The sequence below is a fragment of the Lathamus discolor genome, chromosome 2, assembly GCF_037157495.1.
Source record: "Lathamus discolor isolate bLatDis1 chromosome 2, bLatDis1.hap1, whole genome shotgun sequence".
Classification (NCBI taxonomy): Eukaryota; Metazoa; Chordata; class Aves; order Psittaciformes; family Psittacidae; genus Lathamus; species Lathamus discolor.
In genome coordinates, this window is record NC_088885.1 from 38,017,476 (window position 1) to 38,041,960 (window position 24,485).

Genomic DNA, 24,485 nt, shown 5'->3' on the forward strand with positions numbered 1-24,485 from the left:
TACTAATGTCAAACCACTCAACTTGTATTTCCTTGACCAGATGAATTTTAGGCAAGTGACCAGTAACCAAACCAGAAAAATGCACTAAAAGCTAGCTTCAAAAAATAGTCAGCAAATACATTTAGTACTTGTTTTTTTCACACCTGCAACCTTTCTGCAAGAGAAATTCATAGGATTGGTAGAAAAGAAGCCAAATAAAGTCAAAATGCTAGAGAAATGACTGAAGAAGATGACAAATACGACTGATAAAGGAAATGTGACAATGTATCCAAAATTCAGTCTTGCCTAAGTAGCTGTGAACAGTACTGGCCGCTCTTCATCCCTCTTGCTGATAGACTACACAAATCACTTTGTAATATACAATGTAATAGACTTAGAACAGTGAATTAGCTGGGTTTGACTGTAATTATCCCAAGAACTTGAAGAAAATGGAGGGCTCCCAACATTAGTTAAGTTCAATTACTCGACTGGTGAAAAACAGGACACATAATATGGGATTCTTAAAATTTATGAAAAATTATACTCTGGTCCTTCTCTCACGCCAAAGAGAGACAGATGTTTCTATGGGAGTTCTGGATTTTTAGGGCAGAACTGATGAGAACCTAAATGTGAAATATTACTGAGTGCAAAGAGTTCAATATGCTCAGTAAAATAAAACAATTCTAACTTGGGTAACTAACAAATAAGGTCTACCAGAAAGAAATCTGAAAGACAAGGGGATGAACTGCAAAGATTTCAAAAAAAGTTATGTTAAATTGTAAAACAGCAAATTATCCCAGTTCAAAGGAAAGCTGCAAGAGCAATTCAGATTGATCATAATCTAACAATTCAGACTGATAAATCACAATCTAAAAATCAAAAAGTGATGACTTGGATGACGGAAAAATCCTTGTAATAAACATGCTGATGAGCCCAAGATAAACTTTGGAGCAATAGCAGAGAGGATGCAAACACTTTCATAATCCAAGTGTTCCTGCTTTCAAATAATCTGTTTGTCAGATTAAATGCAAGAACCCCACAGAAGTTTCCCAATCACCTCTGTGGCCCTCCACCACACTCATTCCACTACATCAGTATCTTTCCTGTACCGTGGAGCCCAAAGTGGATATACCACTCCAGAGGTGGTCCCACAAGTGCCAGATAGAGGGAAAAACCATCACTTCCCTCCTCCTAACGTAGCCCACAGTGCAGCTGGCCTTCTTTGCCAGAATGGCATGCTGATGCCTCATGGTCAACTCACTCAGGTTCTTTCCTGCAAAGCTGCATCCTAGCCAGCCAGTACTGCCTTGTGCTCTTGCATAGGCTTATTCCACCCCAGACGCAGGATCTGAGAATGAGACCATTTCTCTAGTTTGATGCGGCTGTTCTGAATAGTGGCACTATACCCAGTGTAATGACCAACTTTCACAACTTGCAAAGACTACATTTCCTTCCATTATTCAGGCCACCAGTTATCTTGTAATTTCAACCTGCAGCTGACAATCCTGTATTCGTCAATATTAACAGAGATTTAGTGCAAGTATGTTTTATTTCCATTGGAGGTCTGCTTAAATCAAAGGACAGTAAACAAGGAGACTGTCAAAACAGAAATAGAGCACAGAGCACATTCCAAATCTGTAGGTCACAGTAAGTAAAAAATATGAACAAGCATAAAATAGAATCAACTTACTCATTCCTGAACATTCTCTGTCTCCATCCCACACATTGGAAACAGCATGCCCCGTCAACAGGAGGTTAATCAAACTTTGGCTACATAACAGAAAGAAACAGCCTATCAAAAGGGATATAAAATTCATTTCTGAAAAAGTGGTTAACTCTAACAAATGCAAAAATATTGTATTACCTGGTCAGCTAAGCAGGTACTGACCAAGTATATTCCTTTAATTAGCTTGTATTTGTAATTCAGTGATGCTAATACCATCTCTACTCTTTCAACCAACACAGTGATACAAAAATGTAGCCCCGAATTTGGGAATTATTCCTCTGAAAGTTCAGCAATAACAGAAGCATTTCCTCAGAAATGTGTTACTTTTAGCTAGCACAAAGTTATGGTTGAATCTTTGTTGCCATATCAATATTTTCCTAAAAGAATGATCAGTTATAGACACATAAAAAAAAAAATAGCGCACTAATCTATTTTAAGAGGCAGCGACCATATTTTGCAGCTTACCTTCCATGACCGTAAACGGGATCTATCAATGGCTCAGCTGCATCTTCAATTTCATTTTTAATATTTTCAATACCCTGCAGAAAAATTACAAACATTTTGCTCTTTTAAGGAATAACTTGCCACATATACAACAACAGAATGCAACAGTAAAACATTAGGAGGCTGATGTCCTTACATGAGCTGATACCTAAACACACTTCTCTTGGTAAGAGATGTTGGAGATTTATGAGGTAATATGTTTCCAAAATATGCAATTTTATCATTAAAGGAGAAAAGAAAGAAAAAAAAACAAAACAGGACTGAGGTTTTCACACTGGAAATGAACAGCAACATGGAATGAAGACACCATTCCATGCATTTGTCTAGATTTGATTCAGTTTATCAGTTTAGTGTTCACCTTTTATGGGAAAAAAGGGTTATATGATCAAACTTTCTCTTAACAAAGAAAAACACACACACATAAAAAGCATCAAACAGCCCACAAACCTTTGTGAGTATTACAGAATACAGAAAGAGCAATACACCAAATCTGTTTGTCCACACCGAATACTGATCCCAGACTGCATCCTTCATTTCAGGGAAACTTTTGAATGCTCGTTTACTAAAGACAGAAAAACCCAACAAAAAAGAAGATTGTATTTATATGAGGCATTAGCATAGTGTCACAAAGCACAAGAACTACTAATAGCCAACATGAAAATACCCAAGTAAAAGCTGAGTAAAACTGGTGTTATACACAGAATGACACAGCAGCTGTTCTGGAGTTACTATAACTGCCATAAAGTCATTAGTATTTACCCATCAGAAGATGAATAATTCTGGAGCAATGTGCAAAAATGAACATAGTTTTTATATGCAAACACTAAGCATGAAGTTATACACACTTGTGAAATAGCAGAGGGTTGAACCAGTAATTCTACAACACACTGTTACTGAAACTGAATAGTCTATGTATCACCAAAATAAATTTGCATTATACAGCATTCTGAAAGACTTTCAGTCCATAAACAGTGGAAAAAAATCCCCAACCTTCAGGTAAGAACATTTTTCAGGCTTTCAAAGTAATTATTACATTTCCCATGAGAATTTGATTTTGTTAGACTAGATTTGGTAAAAAGCAGTATGTTAAAAACCATGAGAGGTATGTTAAAATCTAGGAAACTTATCTAGTTGTATAACAGCGTTGCTGTCTGGATGATAAGGTAACTCCAGGTGACCATGTATTTAAAAAGAAATAAAAAAGGAATTAAAAAAAAAAAAAAAAAAAGAGGAAAGGAAAAGATCCATCAAGGTTCCAGTGACGTAATGCACTTTCTATTTCTTGGGACAGAGCTAAATACTTTTCAGAACACAAACATCAGGTTGTACTGAGTAACTCAAACTAGATCACACTCTCTGCTTATCTTGCATAAACTTGTGTGTTAATTTCTTTCACATTTTTATAAAGTATTGTTTAAAAAAAAATAAACATCTACAAAAATATATATCCATACACAGGTTTATTCTGCCTAACACTTGAGATTTTTAATCTACCTTTCATTATCAATAGGTATGCATGGCACACAAGGTATGCAAGGCAAAGTCAGTTCTGAAATCCATCATTCATCTTGCTCTGAAGGCATATGCCAGTGTTAATTTTCAGTGAGAAAGGCTGAGAAAAACTGAAGTGGGTACCACAAGTTCAGAGATGGAGGAGGTGAGTGGAAGGGGCAGGGGGAGCAGGAAATTAGTGTTTCGATCAGATAACATCACAAATTGTATACCTTCCTCTTCTGTCTTTCTTCATATGATGATGGGTTTAAAGAACAAACTATAATTACTACTGAAATGACAACCAGTAGCTACTGTAGTCCTAATTAGCAACATTTTCCATCTCAACTGTTTTTTAAAATTCTGTTGCTCTTTATTTCCTCTTTGGGGATTTATTCGTATAATGATTACAACAATTACTAGAACTGTAAGCTCTGCATTTAGACCCCCAGAAGACAGCAGTTTTTAAAGCATGAAACAAAAGATGAAATATTCTTACAAATATTTCTTATGTTGTCTCAAATAAGGAGAAATACCACATCACATTTTTTTCAGTATAAAGCTTTTCAGCCAGAATTACTTGTGAAGACTATGTATAAATACTGAGGACTAACATCTTCAACTTAAACATGACTCTTAGTAAGATATGCTCGTATACTTGAAAAGCACAAGTTATCTGGCAAATTTCCCACATTACATTGCTCCAGTTTTATTTTAAAGCTAATGCTTATGCTCAAAATATTCCATTTTAAACAGCAAAATGAAAGAAAAACCACCAAAACCCCCAAACCAAAATTTGAAATCTACGCTTAACCTGATGTGTAACACAAAAAGCTCCTGAACATACCCCTTTTAGGGCTGTGAATATTAGTGTTACTTCAAAATACTGTATTTTAAATGTTCCAACGTATTACTTACTGAATTAATGCATGAAATCGCTCAAAGCCAAGCTCTTCGACAGCCAAGGCAGCTATACACAAGAGACACTTTTCAGCACTACACATGGCAAAAAAATGACACAAGATACACACAGCAAGCTAGTATACTTTCAAGCTTTAATTATATTTTTAATCCTCCCTTAAGATTTAATTTTTTTTAGTGATTAGTATAAACTAATTTACCATACCATTAAGATTCCACCATACAAATTAGTGAGAACATTTCTATTTGGACTAATTGATTTATTAAAAGCACAAAGCCACTGGAGTGGATAGCCTTGAAAATATTTGTCAAATACTAAGCACTTGATTTGTTTACAAAACATGGCTGTCACAAAGTCATCAAGCATATGCATACTGTAAATATAATTTTGCAGGTCAAGAAGAAGTATTATTTCCTAGAAAAGCAAGCATGATTATTTGAATCATTTTATCAATGTAGGTAAGCTGTATTTTTTCTTCATATATACATTTCTATTACCAAAATTTTGGTGGTTTTTTCCCCCTTTTAATGTCTATTTATGACAAACAAGTAGAATTATTCTAAACAGTGTTATACATCCTGTTTTTAAAGAAATTCTCAATGGTTTCTTTTAATAATGAATAAACAGCCTTTCAAATAAGATTCGTGTCCAAGACAGAAAAAAAATACAGCATTAGTGTCTTCCCAAGTTCAACACAGGCTTTATACCTTTGTTCCCCTCAACATTTCCAAACCAAAGAGATGAAATGAACTTTTAAAATCAATTTTTTTTTTACCAAGGGGAAATTATACTTGCCAGTTGTGCAATCATCAAATTCTATAGGCTTTCAAATATGAAGACTCTAGCAGTCTTTAGTGCCCCTTAGGTCCACAAGGACTTTATATTCTTACTAGAAGAATAATACAAATGAGCCTTCTGATAAATGCCACTTAATGATGAATATCTAAAAAATGTCTGACCACGTAGCTACTGAATTTGGCTGCATTCAATTCATTAAAGCCCTGAAGTCATAAGGCTAATACTACTGATTAATTCTTCCCACAAGAACTCTAGGAAAGGCTTTTTATGCTCTTTCTGATTATATTTTGAATGATGCACTTGACTCTCCTACATGCAAATACAACAGTTTCTACAGGAATAAAATACTTTCATTTTCTACTTCAGAAATAACGCAGCCGTAGCCCTAGGAGTGTTAGGTTTTGACTTTTGAAAAACTACACAGAGTCGGTAAAATTACATTATCATGAGCAGAACTAAACTTAAGAAAATGTATTTTTAAGACTTTTATTTATAATACGAAATAATGAATCTAAACTGCAGAAAATGTTCCAGGAACTAACCCTGATGCAAGAATGTTATGTTTTGTAAGCAGAAAGTTAGAGGGACTAAATCATATAAAGCAATCTTTGAACCTGGGAACTTGCACTACTACAGCCAATGCATGGCCAACAAGAAGTCACTGGTATACACCACAAAAGCAGATGAAAAATGCTATTGCATTCAGTAAGTGTGCTCGAATCCACCTTTTGTTCACACAGCAGGATGATAGGCAGTTTCATTCTGTTACTACAGAACAGAGTGAAATGGTAAAAGAACTACTATTTGAAACAAACGGAAAGAAGTAGAAATCCTAAAGAAAAGCGTAACTATATGTAACCCAAACAATGCTAAATAAAGACAGTGCTTAGAGGAGAGGAAGAGAACAAACAGCATTAGAACATGAGCTGTATGAGAGACACAACTGGACTCATGCTGTGTCTAATGATATTTCATGGTTTTATTATAAACACATTCCCATATTCAATTCCCAATTAGCAGCAGCCTGCCACATGGAATTGTATTTGTAATACTCCCCCACACATCTCTTAAGTCCTACCAACTATGACAATGCCAGTTCCTATTTTTATTGATTACAGCAACCAAGCATGAAATAAGTTTATTCCTTTGCACTAGTAGTAACAGAACTCTACGTAATTAATAATACCTTCTTCTCCACATCTTTGTCCCAAGCTTAACCAGGGAAGAAGCTAGTCTAGCAGGACAGAAAAGAAAAACAAAACAAAAAACCCTAACAAATACATATTAAATAAGGAAGTGTACTGCATTATACAGATAAAGTAAAATACTGTTTGAACTGTAAAATACATACAAGAGGTACATTCAGTGTCTAGCAGGGAATGTAGGATAAGAACAACAAAGGTTAACATTGCTCATAACAAAAGTAGACTTCATGCTATGTATCCTGCTGTTCCTAAGAACATTCCATGGTACTGAGGACAAGTCATGCAGAACTTGTAGACTTGTACAGAAATATGAACAATGTAGATATGTAACAGAATGGATTAGTTCATTAATTGCGTGTTGAGAGCAATTACTGACTGTGTGTTTAAAAAGACCTTCTGCTAAACAGTTTCAACAGTTAAAAGTTCTTTAGAATAAGGCAATAGATTAATAAACAGGACAGTAAAAGTGCATGGATTACTAGGCTCTGCTTCGCTTTTTCTTCAAAGGAAGCTTCATAATATGAGAAAAAGTTTCAGAGATAACTAAAAATCCACAGAAATTAGGAATTTCAATCACAACCGCCTTATCTTGCAAAGGAAAATTTTCTTTTTTCTTTTAAACACAAAAGCTGTATCTACAACTTTCTCTATACTTTTTCCTAATACAAAACCCCTGCTTATGTGGTGACGTGTTTTTTTTCAATTAAGTAACATTTTAATTATTGTTTGAGCCTTCTAAAGCATCTGATAGAAGCAGATGAAGCTGACTTGTAACATAAACAGCTCCTGCACTATTAATTGCTATAGCTAGCTGTGCATATATAAATCTACTTGTAGATTTCTTACTTTGTAGTTATGCCACAAACTGCAGAATAAAATATTCCTTCCATCAAAAGACAGCACCTTTATAAACATGTTCTCATGCAAAAAGCTTTTCATACTTCTGAAGGGACACATTTGGAACAAAAACTAAAAGAGGCTTATCTCTTAACATGTTAGGTATCTCCTAATAAAAGATTAGTAAATACATGTCTCAATGATCATGTGTGCATAGATGAACTTCCCATGTCACTGGCTCCACAGCAGTTAGATGACTAGATATCTTAGCGCAACAGATGATGTTTACTAGATCCCTGATGTCAGTGACTAATCATAGAATCTCCCATTAGAAGGGACCCATAAGGATCATCAAGTCCAACCCTTCACTCCTCACAGGACTACCCAACACTAAATCATGTGATTAAGAATGTCCTCCAGTTGCTCCTTCTGATAGTCTAGGTGCTGACTGACCTCTCTTTCAGTGAAGAACATTTTCCTAATGTCCCATATGAACTTCCCCTGACACAGCTTCATTCCATTTCCTCATGTCCTATTGTTGGTTACCAGAGAGAGGAGATCCTCTCTGGAGCTCTCTGGAAGACCTCCCCCTCCGCTGCCCCCCTTAAGGAAGTTGTGTACTGTGATGAGGTCACCCCTTAGCCTTCTTTTCTCCAAGCTAAACAAAACAAGTGACATCTCAGCTGCTCCTCCTAAGTCCCGCCCTCAAGACCTTTCACCACCTTGGTCACTGTCCTCTGGGCACACTCTTAATAGCTTCATGACCTTCTCGTATTTAGATGTCCAAAACTGCACACAGTACTCAACATGGGGCCTCACCATTGCAGTGTAGAGTGGGACAATCACCTTCCTCAACCAGATAGCTGTGCTGTGCTTGATGCACCCCAGGACACGGTTGGCCCTTTTGACTGCCAGGGCACACTGTTAACTCATGTTCAATTTGCCATCAACCCAAACCCCTATTTAATGCCTTGGATGGAACAACTGTACAGAATCTTCTTCAAACTGTTTTGGAAACAATAGTTATGACAGTTACTGCAGTTATTCAAAATATCAAGCTGCATATGAAAGAATCAAGACATTTCCAAAAAAGAGGTAACCAAAAAATTCTAACTCAAAAAAAACCAGAACAAAACCCTCTTTAATCTACTAGATTTGATTAAGCTGTTTTGGTACTGCACATAATCAAAGGAAAAAAGACTACTTTTCCGTAACAGGGGATCCAGAATATTTTATAGTAGATCAAGCACTGCAGAAATTCCTACAAAAGCTCTTCTGAAATAAAGCAACAAGTGACACATCAAAATATTTCTCCAGTGTTAGGAAGCATATAGATTTTTTCAAATTAAAGTCACACCAGGCCCCAATAAATAACAAAATAAAATTGAAAAATTACAGAAATTGCTCAAATTCAAAAGAAACACATATCAGAACTCCAGTTATAGATAGCACATTCCTTTCAACAAGAAGGATCAATGCCTCTGATTACAACAGACAAAAATCCATCTCTTGCTAATGGAATCACAAAGGCGAAAAAGGACCATCTGTGTAACAATAAGCACTGCCCCTCAAAAAAACCGTAATACTTCAGTAAGTGATGGGTAATTTAGTATAGAAATACATCTTACAAGGCTGTTCCTCTTGATGACTAGATTCTGCAGGACTTTCAGAAATACTAGCAGTTTCTTCGGTTGTTTTTCCTCTTATCCACGTTGCCAGAGAGTACGACTCTGAATTATCAGAGCAAGCCATTTCCAAAATGTCACATAATGTATGACAGAGAAGGTTCTTCTGGTCCTCTTCTGAAAGATCAGAGACCTTCATGAGTTCAGTTGCTGCTAATCAGTACATTATATAAGCCACTAGTATCTTTTTAAATACAATGTTATCTAAATAATTGAGTTGATTACTTTTATCTTGTTAATTATTAATGTTAATTGCTGTTGGACTATACTGGACCAAATAATTATAAAGCTGCCTTTAGAAAAATGTGGTTTAATATGATTTCTAATCCATTTCCTTTCCTAATAATAGATTTCAATTAAATATTTATAAAACATAGAAGTACTATGGACAGACACAGACCTCACAAATGGGAGTTTAGAGACATGTATACATACTGTATGACTCAGAATGGTATGGAAGAACAGTTTAAAATGTACAATATTTTAAAGTCTTTGTACTGGGACATGCTTTACAAATAAAAAATAAGGAGAAAAAGAAGACTCAGTACCTGGACAGTCTCTCCAATTAGACTTCTCACTGGTAAAAAGCCTCTTCAAAAGGAATGCCTTTGTTATCAAAACATAAAATAATATCAAAATACACGACACACCAACTTTTACATTGTGTCACAAAGCATTTTTGTATGTTGTTAGAAGGTTGCTCGTAATTTAGTAGGAGACCCCAAGCCTGCACTGTTTACTGATTTTTCCCATTCAAACTAACTACAAAGGTAGCCTCACACTTGATCGAGTTTAAATCTCAAGTATGCTTCAAATACACAGAGTGTATATCTACATAAACATCTCTGGACTCAAAGGACTGCATTACTGGAGTAAAAAGCCCATCTCTTTTAACCACTGCAATTCATAATTCACATAACAGAATAACAAAAAACTACACATATGTATATCCCTGATTTGTTTTCCATCAACACTAATGTAATTAGAAGAACAGATTCAAAGAGAAGGAACAATGAAAGAAAAAAATTTGGGAAGTAGACTCCTAGTCTTTGTAATTACTCTGTTAAGATGCTCTTTCAGGTACTTGTAGCACCTTAAAAATAGATGCTTCAACTTTCACAGGCTCAAAAACTGATTACTTCAAGGCATTCTAATATAGTTTGCTAAAGCAGCCATTGTGACACATATATCACCCTTCTTAAGTACAGGGAATTTGACAGATGAGAAAGGATTAGGATTACATTTATATCTGATCTTTTACTTCTCTCCTTTACCTTGCACTACCCATTTCCAAGTTAGCCTCTGCTTGGATCAACCTGCACCACTTCCTCAAACAAATCCACTTCCGTAAACTTCCAGTTCAAAATCAGACCATCTCTACCTTTCTACTGAGTTTTCTGTCTCCTCCACACTGTATTATGAAATCCAAATACAACTGATCTGCAATTCTTTTAATATTTTAGTTCCACATACATAAAGAATAGATTTTGGGCTTACTAATTTTAAACCATTTCTACAATAAAAATATCTTACCTGCACAGGTGCAATCACTGCACAAGGGCCACCTTCAAATTGTTCTAATGCAGTTGATTCAGATTCACTAAAGACAAATCCTGGCAAATGAAAAATTAGTATATTTAGTGAAATATGTAAACAAGCACATGTTTATGTATACTCCTTCCCTAACAGAAATGACACCCATTCTATTCTCCTCTACAAATTAGCTAAGTTTTCAAGATTTTTTTTTCCCTTCTGATTATGCAAAAGAATGTGCTTCAACTATATGAAGAAAAAAAAAAGTCATGAATACAGATGAAAGCACAGAAATTACTTATCTCAGCAATGAAATCATGACTAGAAGGGGACAACAGCTAGGGTTTTAAAGAAAAGGATTCTTAACAGCAAAACTGTCACTAGAACACATTTGGCTGAACACATTAACCATAATTTTATTATGGTTTATTTCTTATATATAAAATAAAAATTGTGATAATATTTTTTTTTTACATATGTAAAATAAAGGCTGTCTTTGGACCCTCACTGAACATGCATAATATGTTTCTCTTCCCTACGAAGGGCACAGTATGCAACCCACTGATCTCATTTCTGGCTTATTAGTGCTTCCTATTAAGACTGAATTATGCTGAACAACTGAAATATTTACTCGTATCACTGAACCAAGCCTCTTAAGGGTTTTCTTTCAGAGAAGAGACACTGTATTTATTGAGATGCAAGATCACTCATTTTCCCCCTCCCCCCAGTCTTTAATGTATTTGTATTTCAGAATTACCTGACCGCCACATAACAGAGCAAATACTGGAGTAATTACTGCAAAATTGTTTGTTTCTACCTTGCCCTTATACTTTTCTTCAAGATACAGAGATTCACAGCTTGCATTTCTCACAGATAAGTGCATATACACGGATTACTACCTCGATGAAGCAGATACCCAGCAACCTACTCACAGTGAGTGATAGTTTGCATTATCTTCTAAGTGCTGATAAGATTGTGCTGAAGTTACTCTAGTTCAATGTAATCTAAAAACCATGCAACTGTAGTCAGCAACCCAGCAAGCACAAGCAAGTAGAGGTAGGGAGAAAGGGGACACGCATGCATATTTTCGCAGCAGTGTCAGGCTAAGCACAAAGAATATTCAATGCTGCTTTCCCACACTTTCTCCTCTTCCCAATTCTGTATCACTACATGCTGCCATATCAAAAGCATCTCTAATCCCTGGATGTGAATTTGTACTGGGGAAATGCGTGTCCCCAGTGCAGACTTCCACACTATTGCATGACAGTTATATCACCCAAACCAGCACAAGAGAGGATTACTTTATGTTTTGTGGGCCATATTTCATCACATAAATGACTGTTGTTCAACAACAATGTGATTTTTTTTTTTTAAAGGATGGATCAATGTAGCCATTCTTCTTTTAAAAAAAGGGGTTTCCCCTGTGTCTGACAGAAGGCTCCAGGGTTTGGGTTTTTTTTTAACTGAATGTGCAAATGTGCATTACAAACATTTATTTTATATCCGAACCCCATATGCAGATCAATCCTACATGCTTAAGTCCCCAGCATCACCTAATGTAGCAACAAAGCTCCATTAATCCATACTTTAACCAAAGTTTGCACTCATTAAGCCTGTTAACATGCTTCAATAAGAAATACCACCAGTCCTTTAAACTCTCTGAATTAGTTTATGCAGGCTTATGATATTAAAAGCTAAGTCATCTTCTACTTTGAAGCATGACTGCATGCTATCTAAACACACCGCAACCACCAGGCTTTTTTTAGTTGTTTTAATGATTTAGCCACTGCAGAAGAAAAACATACTTGGATGTGGTATCACTGAACCACATTTAAGAAATCTTGAATTTGTTTCACATTCTTCAGGCTTCTTATAGAAAGCATGAGCTGTCTCAGATTAAACCTGCTCTATTTTTCAAAACTGCTACCTAAAAATAAAGAAAATTGAGTGTGACCCTCCAGAGTGAACACAAATTTGAGGCAGATAATGCAAAATTGATATTACACAGAATTTAAAAGAATCCAACCAAAGCAAAAAAACATGCTTCATGCCTAACGGAACATTTAATTTCTTCTTACCTAAATGCTGCTTATTGCATCGTAAACATCAATTTTGTTCTAAAATCTGTTAAGCCCTTAAAAGTTAAGTGCTTCAGGGATATTAGTCTTACTCTCTTTTTTACAACTTCTACAAAATCTGAAGTCAGCTCAGGCAAAATCTCAAAACCCTGTAGTGTGAAGTCCAGCTGGGTTAAAGGCTACCTCAGCCTACAGTCACACCTACTTACCTTTCTACCCTCCACAGTAATTACACCTTGGGCAATCTCTATAAACATCCATCAACTCCAGGCTCATCCATGTGATTCATAGGAATGGCCTGGCCACCCTTTAAGCTACCACCTAAGACTAGCATCTCTAATCCAGACTAATTTCTACTTAAGAGCGAGTGGGCTGCAGCCAAAAGCATCTTTTAAAAAAAAAACCAAAAACAAAAAAACAAAACATCTGCCTCCTTTTTATCCATTACTATAATTATTTACCTATAAGACATGGAAGACAGTATGATCATCATTCATCTTCCTTTTAATTTATAACCCTATTAAAGGCTCCATTAACCCCAATTTTTTTTTCCAACATCACTACTATTCTACAGCTTTGACCTCACTGACCCTATTTTTTTCCAATTTCACTACTGTTCTACTGCTTTAACCTTTTTTCTGGGCAAGGGGAGAAGCATGTCTAGATTCCTGTTGGCAATCAGTGTATTGCCCAACATTGTCAGTTATGGTCAGTATGATATTCCCAAATCTGTCTTTGTATCATTTGTCCTCTATTAATCACAACACACACTTTTATTCTCTTTATTTCCCCAAAACAGCATTTACCGAGGCCCATGTTTCTTTCTATATCTAACTGTTAAATCTTCTACACAGAGTTTGCCAAAATTAATGTATGGCTTAGTTACTTACTCTTGTTTTTCATCTAACACTTCACATCATTGCCCAAAGCACTACAAACCACATTCATTCTTTTATTATGACAGTCCCACTGCTTTCCTGCATCTCTTTATTATTTGCCTATTTCTCAAAATACTGCTATTGTTGGGTTATTTCGTTTTGGTTTTTTTTTTTTTTTTTTTTTTTTTTTTTTTTACAGCCAAGACAGTGTAGACATTGGTAACACTAGTTTTACAAAGGATGCTGTACTTCACTGTTTTCACTCTCTGTGAGAATGAATGAAAGAAACAAGGGGAGTAGCTAAAGAGCATGCAACATTACCCACATTAGAAAAAAAACTTGTTCTATCTCTGATCAAACTAGCTACAAAGATGCTGGGCTATTGATTTTTTTTGTCCTGTTCTCTGCAGAGCCAGCCTCTCACCATGGAACCACATTTCTTTTTCTCTTTTGGAATACCAGAAATGCCTGACAGAAACATTAGAACAACCCATTATTACCCAAATACAAGGTTTGAAACATGTCTTAATGTTTCATCCTTTCTCTAGAGCTGGGCGTAGAATGATAAGACACATTTTGCATGGCTTTGGGTTTTCAAAGTGTGTTTTTATAGTAAACAAACTTCTGAAATTTTCTGTAGGGAAAAAAATCCCAAATCAAACCAGACAACTTTTTCTCACACACAAAGAAAGGAGCGCTTACTACAGCAATACCACAACAAAACTCCCAATAATGGGTTGTGGATAAAGAACCAGGAAGTCATTGAAGGGTTTGAGGAATGTATCCAAATTACTTAGTAGGCTAGCACTAAACTGGGCAAAAAGCTGCCAGAAAACTAAGATAAAATTCCAATGCATCTGCCTTCTTTCACACCTTTGTAAAAACCCTGAAACTCTTTGACTGAAACTTCTGAATCTGAACCCCGATAAAAGCCTTCTATGTGAGCATTCCTCAAGACCTTTTATTTTCTTGAAGCCCATCCGGAATAAAGAATGGATTCACTACCACTGTATCTTTTCTTAAAGTAAGGACAGTATCTTTCCAGATACTCCTTTTCAGGCCTAGGCAGAAGCAAAGAGTTTCAGGGTTCACTAATTATCCGGGTAATTGTGTTACAGGGCATTTCAAATTCTCACTGTTCTGAGACTACATCATTAGTCACCATGCCCACTAGGCAGAAAATACAATCTTAAAAGCTTCACTTACATGTTCACACCCCATTTTTTCACAGTAAATGGTATCACCTATTCTCCTTCCAGTTTAACAGTGCTGAAAGGGCTGTTACTTACATACAGACATAGTCTCTCAAAAACCCGTATTTCTGTTCCAAAGCCTAACTTTTCATTCAGCAAGCTTCACAAGAGGTTTTGAAACCTTCAGAATGAACTCAATATTTTAAGACAACTCTGTATTATGTTAATGCATTAAATAAACATTTAAATCTCATACACAATAAAAAGGCATTTGCCAGTCTAGAACAGCAAGATGTGGTTATTTTCTGTGTAAACACAGTGTCATTACCCCAAAACCAATATGTTACTCCAAGAGAGGAAAGAAGAAAAAAGTTTACCAGTATAAAACTGAGAACAGACTTCTTCCCTAGAGAAGGCTGTTAGATAGCTCTACTCAGCAGCATGTCCCCACTGTTTTTCCAAAAGCTACTGTTGTCTCACATTTAATAGTAGTATGCCTTGTGTTAGGAAGACAGACTACTTCTTGCTGGCAGAATTAGCAAATCTACTTAAACAGAAACAACACCTTCTGCTTATACAGAAGCTCTAAGTTGGTGGTCATCAGTACTTCTTTCTTTGAAGGCCTTCTCACATGATGTGTGAATTCCTGGCAGCAAGTTTGGTTTCTAACTTATTAATTTTTACAGATGCCTTACAAGCAGCCCATAGACCATGACCTGAAGACCACTCACCAAGGTTTAGTTTGCTAAGTGTGACTGGCATTGGTAAAGCAGAAGCTCCACCAGAAGACTTGAAGAGTCAATACTTATGGCAGACAAGCAGCAACAAGTAGGCAGAGGTCAGCCAACAGGAGTAACCACCTCCTCCAGCTGTTTGTATAATCCATACTTGTCTATACTCTAACTGTGAATAAATGAAAAATGCTTTTCTTCCTGATTAACTGTTTACAAGTAATATGGAACTCAGAGATGAAAAGCAGACAAGTGCAAATATTCTATTAATCACAGCCATCAGAACGTTTTACAAGAATTACAGAGATACCAATCACTATTTCTCTTCCATCACCCAAATTAATTCAAAGTTATTAAACTCAACACAGAGGAACACTTTTCCAATTGCTACTTCTATTTAAGACTTTAAAGAGTGGCAAGTGTGCTCCTTCTGCTCAAAATGTATCTGCTTGCTTGGTAAAGATATTATTTCCTAGTAACCCTGCTCTGATCGTGGTCTAACAATATTATAGCTCCAAAGACTTAAACCCACTACTACAGAATCTAGCTCCTCAACCAAGGATGTAATAAAAGCCAATCTGGTGATGTTTCAGTGTAGTGGACCAAAAACAGAGTTCCAAGCATGTAATAAACAGAAAACCTACAGAGAATAGGGGAGAATGACAGCTTGTCTTTTCTGCCTCTCCTTCCAGCTCTCAGGCTTAAAGAGGATCTAGATAAAACACTTTTTTTACATTGTATGTTACACGTATCGTTCATATACATGAACACTATTCATGTATACATGAACTATAGTATTAAAACTTCCCTGCAATGCTTCTGAAGTTAAATAGTTGTTTTGAGAAGACTGGCCCATATCTTTGTTTCCAAAGACCAGTTGGAAAATAGCTTAAGTAATTTTGAAAGGATGCTGCGCTCAAACATGCCAGACATTCATAGCTGTGTAGACCTGATGCTACATGCCTCAAGGCTGATCTGAAGAGTGCCTCTATGAACAGCATTTGTGTCTTGGGTCAATGAATAAAATAACTCCTAACAAGAGTATGCTTCTTTAGGGTTCAGTCCTCCCTAACTCCTTCCCAAGTCATCATATTTATGCCAAGAAACACTGAAGTACAGAACCAAGCCTTTACACTACATTCTATGTCCACTTTGAGGATTTTGGAGAACAGTACTTACAAAGTTCAAACTGCAAATTCTTCTGCAACCATAAAGAAAAATAAAGCTATTTAAAACCAACCAAACAAAAACCAACTGCAACAACAGCTTTGCAACCATGCCTTTAAATCAGGAATCAAACCAGTATATTTAAAGCTGCCAGTGCAGCAAACTGAGGGAGTTAGTCACCAACTTCAAACAGCACAGCACACTAGCTAGGTCAGTTCTGTTAACTGGCCGCAGATCAGCCTCCCCCAGTTCTGACCAAACAACTATGATGGTTAACGAGTGTGGTGCATGACAAGGATTCCCAGAACACTGCTATGTTTACTGAGAAACTGGCTGGTTTGAGTCTTACATTACTCAACACCCTCCCTACTCTCTACTTTTCTTTCCAACTGTAAACTATAATTCTTAACTTCCAAATGGTTTGAGAAAGGATCAGACAACATTCAGAAATAAATACCAGTGTTGGCACGACACCCTAAGAAAACTCAAAACCAAACTACAAAAAAAAAAAAAAAACCCAAACACCAGACCACTTGTATGATACTTTCTGTACATATGATGTGAAACAAGGCTCTGTCTTTTAAACTTTGTGGAAATAATAAAGCTTGATTTTTATGCTCAGGGTTTTTTTAATCTTGATGAGTCAGTTTTGACAAAACTCTGCAGTAAGTAAATGGCGCAGAACTTTTTCAACAGAACAGAAATCAAAAGTTGGGTAAATACATTATGCTGCTACACAACATAAAGAACCAAGTCTGACTTTTTTGATTCCCAGCACAAATCCTCCAAACAACACACTAGTTTACTGCCATGTGGTTTTACTACATGAAATTGACTATACTAAAGAGGATGCAGAGAAGGAAACAGATATACTACACAGTATAGTTACAGGACTTTTCCCAAAGACAGTTAAGAAATAATAGCTCCTTTCCAGGACCCACCAAGAACACGAGAGGCCTGTTCCATTAATCTTTCACAGGATCACATGTGTGGGACATTACAACACACATTCCAGTAAGTACGGAAATGGCTAAAAATTCTTATACAAACTATCTTGAAAAATGTCGATTTTGGTAATCTAACATTACTAGTTAAAAAAAATAATTAAACATTTTAACACTACTTTCTCTGATTTCACAAAAACCTTGTACTGAAACAGAAATACTCAACCAAAACTTGAGATATTTAAAAATTATATTTCAATTAAAATAATTGATTCAGTAAAAAAAGTAGCACTTTATTAGGCCTGCTTAAATTCTAGACCTTAGAAGGAATTTAGCACTTCTTCCCCCAACTATTTCTCACTGAATGATCTGATCACAAATCAACCTATGGAAAAAGATAGGAGAGTCTCTGTACTCTGGGTCCTGTGAGAGGGGAGAAGCTGTGCAGCTCCCAAATCAACATCACACATGCATCTAATAAAACTACGTAAACGACGAAACTCACGTTAAAAAAACCAAACAGAAGAGCAAGGAACAGAGAGCACTAAAAACATCCTTCTGTTTCGGCCAACATTAACCTGAGACTTGAACGCATTATATTATTTTTTATCTATGAATTTCACTATCGTTTGGAGATTTTCTCCAGTAATTAGTGATGTTTTTTATTAAGATGTTCATAACCATTACTAGAACTCTTCAAAGCCCACAGTAAGTTACAGAGAAGGTTATTACTCCCTTCTTCCAGCCAGGACAGGTACAGAGACAGTTTTCTTGAGCATTATTTTTATTGGTAAAGTCTCTCTACTACACACCCTGCAACTGCAGTTTTGGAAGAACACCACGAAGTCTCCATCAAGAGGAAACTATGCGTAGGTTGCATAATTTAAATACGGTAAAACACCTTACAAATACCTCAGGTTCCACGGTTGTTTTGCTTTATCTCTTGCCCCACCCTAAAGACGGCGTGCACCTGCTTCAACCGCGGAAGAACCAGTTTAAAACAATGCGTGGGTCTGTCCCAAGCCTGCCCTCACTTTCGCCACGTCTATTTAAGACTCCCATACTCTTCCTCTTCCCCCCCCCCCCCCCAAAATATATATATAAAAACCCCAGACAACTCGTGTTCATGCTCCCACAAGCTATGTAAATAACGGCACAAGATGCTGTGAGATACATTTTAAGAAGTGCGGTCCCCTCCCCACTGTTTCAAGGTCCTTTGCAGGTTTGTAGCCAAAGACGACCAAGCTGCAAAAACGTAACGCTTAGCCAGTGAAACTGCTGTATCATTTTTCCCGTGGGCCACGCGGAGTTGCCGGCGACGGGAACATGAACGACAACGACTACCCCCCGTCCCCGTCCCCGTCCCCTTCCACAGCGGCGCGGCGCGGCGCGACCACCGCCCCTCTCGAACACACGGACACGGATAGCCCCGCATTCCCCGCGGCGCCAGCGGAGGCGGCCGGGCAACCGCCCGGGAGAGCTGTGGGTGTGTCCGGGCAGGTGGGCCGAGAGCTGTGGGGCGGGCCGAGGACTGAGCAAGGCCTCCGGTGAGGAGGGGGCAGAAGGCCGGGCAGGCACCGGGGCGGACGGAGGGCCGGGCGGGGAGCGGGGCCGGGACACGGTTCACGGTTCACGCAGATACCTTGCGCCCAACGGCAGAAGATGGTGTCGGCCAGTCCGCGGGGCCCGGCCTTCTTGCCCCACACCAGGTGGACAAGTTCCTGGCCCGCCTCAGACATGACGGGGCGACGGCAGCCCTGAGGCCGGGCGGGCGAGGCGGCTCCCGGCAGCAGAAGCTCCTGTAACAGCCGCGGCCCCTGCGCAGGGGAGGGGCCGCACCGGGAGGGCGGGGCCAGGGCGGGATCTGGCCGGGCGGCACTGGGAGGTGCGCATGCGTGGCGGCCGCTTTTCCGCTTCCCCAGCAGGCCGTCGTGCTTCCGCGGGAGACGGGGGAAGGGTGGCGGGGGTACTGGGGTAGGCTGCGTCGGCCGGAGCGCAGGTAGGCGGTGAGGAGAGCTGCGCTGCGCTGCTCTGCTCTGCTCTGTCCTGGTAGCCCGGGTGCTAGCGAGACCGCAGCATGGTGTGTGGGGTGTGTGTAGGCGAGCGTAGCACTGAGCCCAAGTAGTAGCCCGCATGGAATCATTCTGTGATTTTATAATCAAGCCTGAGGCGTCTCTGCTCATGTCAGCGGGGTTGTAACTAGATGGTCTTAAGCTCTTTTCAAATCCAAATCATTCTGTGATCCTACGGTTGTCAGCCGCGGCTGCGAGGCCAGTTTCTTCAGCGAGCAGGTCCCATTGGCCTCTCGCCCTCTGGGTTCGGGCGGGCTGCTGCTTGCACTGCGGTTTGGGTGCTGCTCTGCACGGGCTGCCCCAGACAGTTCCTTAGCTGCTGAGGTGCGGGAAGTGGCACTGAAGGAGATGGCCTTTAAGGTTTCATGCGAAGCAGACAAATCAAGTGTTAAGGCTTCCAGTCATTAATATGGGCTGGATATATCAAGGTGCCTCAGGAATTCAGTCATGCCAGTGTTTAGAGTGTTTTTCTTTATAGTGTTCTGTAGTGGTGTGGAAGTGCTAATGACATAGGTAAAATGTAGTGCTACCATATGTACATGAAAAATCTATACTATTTCAGAAACAGCTCTTTTACCTGGCAGTACATACATTCATACAGTGGTTTGAAATGAAGAATGAAAGGTAGACATTTAATTTTCTTAGACCACTTAGAGGAGTGGTGTTAGATGGACATCCTGTGAACTTGAATATATTTTTGGGAAGTAACTCTGCTTAATGTAGTAATAATTTTTATTTTTTTTTTCCCCCAACAGACACTCTAGAAATAAAGGTTGGCTATTTGTATAAAAGATAATTGCCATTCTAATGGGAATTCTTCATGAAGGTTTTGTGGTCAGTGTTGTGTACTAGATTAACATAGACTTCATTAAACAAAATTCTTCCAAAGGGTGGTAACTATTACCACTGGCAAGACTGGATTAAGGATGTTCTCTTTGAAAAAAGTGCTTCAATCTAAAAATTTTCTAGGTGAGGCTATTGCATATGCCATCTTAGAATTCTTTATGTCGTGTACAGATGGAATTGTGCTGTGATGTGCCTACCCACTTCATCATTGCATACACTCATTACTTTTACGGAGATTAAGCACATAGGGAGACTGAAATGTGCAGTCATTCTGCTTTAAGTATGTAAATGGTCAGTATCAGGGTGTTTAAAAGCTTTCTAACATGTCATACCACAAAATGATCAGAAGATGGTGTGGTTGTACTGATTTTTTAAGCATTTTCAAATAGCTGAGCTATTAAACATTTTCTGAATAATTACTGACAAGCCATCAATTTCCATTGGTATCGATTACAGAATGCATTCTGGATTTGCATAAGTAATGCTTATAATGGACACTTCCTGATTTTTAGCATGAAGAAAGAACTCCAAATGAGAAAGAATTTAAAGGCATAACAACTAAATCATGTTCTGGACATACTACAATAAAGGTCATAGTATTTTTAGTTTCTCTGTGATTCGAATAAATTTTTCAGTAAAATGCAAATTATGTAGATAAAGTATTTTGAGTTTAATGCTAGGTATAGCAGGGTTGGAATTGTAATATCCCATAAGAAGGAGGCAAATATCAAAGTGTATGTATTTTAAAGTGTATTGAATATAGCTTTGAAATATTTCAGAGAATGTATATCACAGTGGTGTGATGGTGCAAGCATAAGTCAACTAGCTCAACAAAGTTCAGACAATCCATTGATAAGAAGTCTTTATGAGGAGGAGGAAGGAACTGCAAGTTTTAGCTCATCTCCTCAAGCTGCTAGGCTTGTTCTGAGGAAGCAAACTTACATTGCCATGGATGCTCAAGGTGTACTCTGAAAAAAAACGATTTGGTGAATGAGTGGAGAATTGAGAGGTGCTGTAAAACAAAGGTGCTGAATCTACAGCTGGATGATGGCCACTGCTGTGTGGAAGAGGGATTGTACCATCCTGAGGCACCAAAAGGCTGGAAAAGCTCCTCCATTTCCCTCTCTGGTACATTGAATCATTATTTGTGTGTTGTCAAAAGCAAGTTAATTAGAATGAGAGTGCCCTGTGATGGGTGCAAACAGGATCCACACCGAAACAGGTATAAGGAAAAGCTCAGTCACAAACTTGGGAGCTGTGAGCAGAAGAGGTGCTGCTGTTTAATGTGCAAATAAGTGCAATTGTTTTGCTTTTTCCTCATAGTGTGGAAGAATGCTTGTTGGCTGCGCATCTGTGATTATGAGCTAGCAGCTAATCCTCTTGTAAAGTCACAATATGAAGTTGAATTTGTATTTCTAACCTGAGTTAGAATGACAAATAGCCACATTTTGGTGTGGTGGCAGTTTTGTTGTGTAGCAGTGATAGTGAGCTTTTAGGCTATTAGCCTAGCTCTCTGCTATGTAAAAATGACTTAACTTCTGAAGTGACTGTTGTATATCTCTGGTATTGCTAACTTGCTCCATGTAATTTGAATACAGATACGAGAAAGCAAGTCTTCAGAATTGCTATACTGACAAAAGCAAAGACAGCCATGAGAGACACAAGCTGTAGATTGATTTTATCTATCTTGATTTGGTTCAAGATTTGTGTGGTTCAATATAGACAAAAAGTAATCTGGGAACAAGGAAGCAATTTTGGGCATATGTGCCAACTGGAAAACCTGCCATGTGCTGGTTAGGAAAAATGTTAGGAAATTATTTTGGAAATGCCACTGAAATCATTAGCCTTACTGTTATGCTAACAGGCAGGGTACTTAACAAAGCGATCCCACACTAGCCATATAACATGCATGGTTTATTAAGCAAGCACATTATAGCAAATAAGGTCACTAAAGCAAACAAGCACGCTAACCTGAATCAGGTATATATAACAAATAAGCGCAATAAAGTGAATCATATATATGTAGGTATAACACACAGGAAAATTAGCAATGCATCAAATCATTACTGCATAGAGAGAACAGTAATTAAGAATTAAGAAATACACCAATTACCACCTAATCATCATCCGGGCCCACACTCCCAGCTGGGAAACCCTGTTGCAGTTGATGTCAGGAATCTCAGGTAATTGGGGAAAATTCCTACATGGTGCATCCACCACGTGGTGAGGCTTTGGATTTGGCTGCAAGAGGGTCCTGCTTTTATACTCTTAGAACAAACGGCTTTATGCCAGATTTCTAATTGTTTACTTGTGGCTGTGCAGTTTCTCATGATCTCCCTGTTCGCTTTGAGTGTTGGGCAGGCGCCCTGGTGTGGGCAAGTATGAAAGCCATAGAAGAGTGCCATGCTTGTGTTTTCCTGCTTCTTTCTGACAAACAGCCACAGTGAACATAAATATATATACGTTATCAAATACACTTTGACAAAAACATACTTTACTATGTATCTTACAGTCATGAGCAGGGTTCAACTCTCAACTAGGTTCCCATCCATTACACTAATAAAAATGGCAAAAAGGAAACTGTATAATCAGCTCTAGAAAATGGCACTGAATACAAGTGAATGAGACTGTCAATGTCATCAGTTATGACTTTTGAACTCCTACTGCTCATCTTTTAAGTTTTGGGCATTCATAAGCTAGTGATACGCATGCCAAAGAATGGGACTGGGAAATACGTGTGTGAATTTGTGGAGGTTGCAGTTCGTGAGGAGGAGACTAGAAAGGAGGATTAGGAGAAAAGCATATGAGAAGACTGGTATTTTGGGTTTAGGAGCATACCAGGGGTTCTGTTTTTAAAGGTTGTTAGTTATGTTCACTAGGGGAAAAACTACGGGCTCAGTCATGTCTAGTATCAGGTTGACTTATATACACTGAACAGAATGTGTGTGGATTGGAGTACTTTCTAAAAATATGAAACAGTGGTGTTTAAATCTTGTTTCTGTGGACTCTGGGATGTATGCACAGTACTGTAAAGTCAGGGTTTCATGAAAGACAAACCAGCAGACTCCTCTGCATATTGGGTCTTTTCCTCCTTAGCATGTTTAAACGTATGCAAATCAAGAAAGATTAAAAATCGGTACTCGAAAGCATTGCTTGGATATATTCTGAGTAGAATGCACAGGTTTGAACTACTTTTCCAGATAGTTTCTATCCAATGCACAAGTCTTGTTTTCGTTGGTTTGGGGCTTGTTTTTTTTCTTTAACGATGGACTGCCATCTTGTGGCACTTTCAGAAATAGCTGCAAGTTTTCTTTTTTTCTTTTTAAATAATATGCACTGTTCACTTAATTTTTTTTTCCCCATTGTGAAATGCTGTTAATTCCCTCTGCAGACTGGTTTGGTGGTTTTGGGTTTTATTAGGAAAAGATAGCAATAGCCTTTTTCTTCCTTCTAGTTTCTAATCCAGACTCACTTGGTTTATCTTGATTCTGTTGATCTCAGTATGTAACACCTCATAGCAGTTCACTACACATAACAAGAAGATAAAGAACATAAGCATATGTTCTGTATGTGTGCAGGCCCTTTTGGTTTACTTAATGTATTTTTTAAGGATTAAGTCTATTCATGAAAGTTTTTGTATTAATTGAGGGTTTACAGGCTTTATGGGTATGAACTGTTGACAGTGAGCAGTACAAATGACAAATATTGTATATTTTTGCCAGACAAATCTCAATAAAGTTCATCTACAGTGAGATAGCTTTGTCTTACTTGTCTTTAAAAATTTGTTGTCTGTCTTGGGTAGTAGGAAAAACAAATATATTAATAAATGTCAAGCAGCTTAGTGCATACAGCTCCAAAGGGAATCACAGTGCTGGTATGTAATGGTATATTTATTC

The 24,485-nt window shown here is 37.9% G+C and overlaps 1 protein-coding gene across 11 annotated transcripts in view; it reads right to left on the reverse strand.

The window, feature by feature from the left end:
- MINDY3 (MINDY lysine 48 deubiquitinase 3) overlaps window positions 1-19,517 on the reverse strand; it is a 50,871-nt gene extending 31,354 nt beyond the window's left edge. For 9 of the 11 annotated variants that reach the window (XR_010609916.1, XR_010609917.1, XR_010609915.1 and 6 more), the window contains exons 1-8: window positions 19,314-19,517; window positions 10,681-10,760; window positions 9,696-9,753; window positions 9,091-9,264; window positions 4,619-4,670; window positions 2,657-2,771; window positions 2,171-2,244; window positions 1,670-1,749 (exon numbers count right to left, since the gene is read on the reverse strand). Coding sequence is in view for 7 of the 11 variants with exons in the window: in XM_065666477.1 (XP_065522549.1) it covers window positions 1,670-1,749; window positions 2,171-2,244; window positions 2,657-2,771; window positions 4,619-4,670; window positions 9,091-9,264; window positions 9,696-9,753; window positions 10,681-10,760; window positions 19,314-19,410 (730 nt within the window). In the remaining 4 variants the exon portion in view is untranslated. Of the gene's footprint in view, window positions 1-1,669; window positions 1,750-2,170; window positions 2,245-2,656; window positions 2,772-4,618; window positions 4,697-9,090; window positions 9,265-9,695; window positions 9,754-10,680; window positions 10,761-19,313 lie in introns of those variants that run through there. The other 2 variants (XM_065666481.1, XM_065666482.1) reach the window with 2 other exon arrangements.
- Between the last annotated feature and the right edge of the window lie 4,968 nt (window positions 19,518-24,485).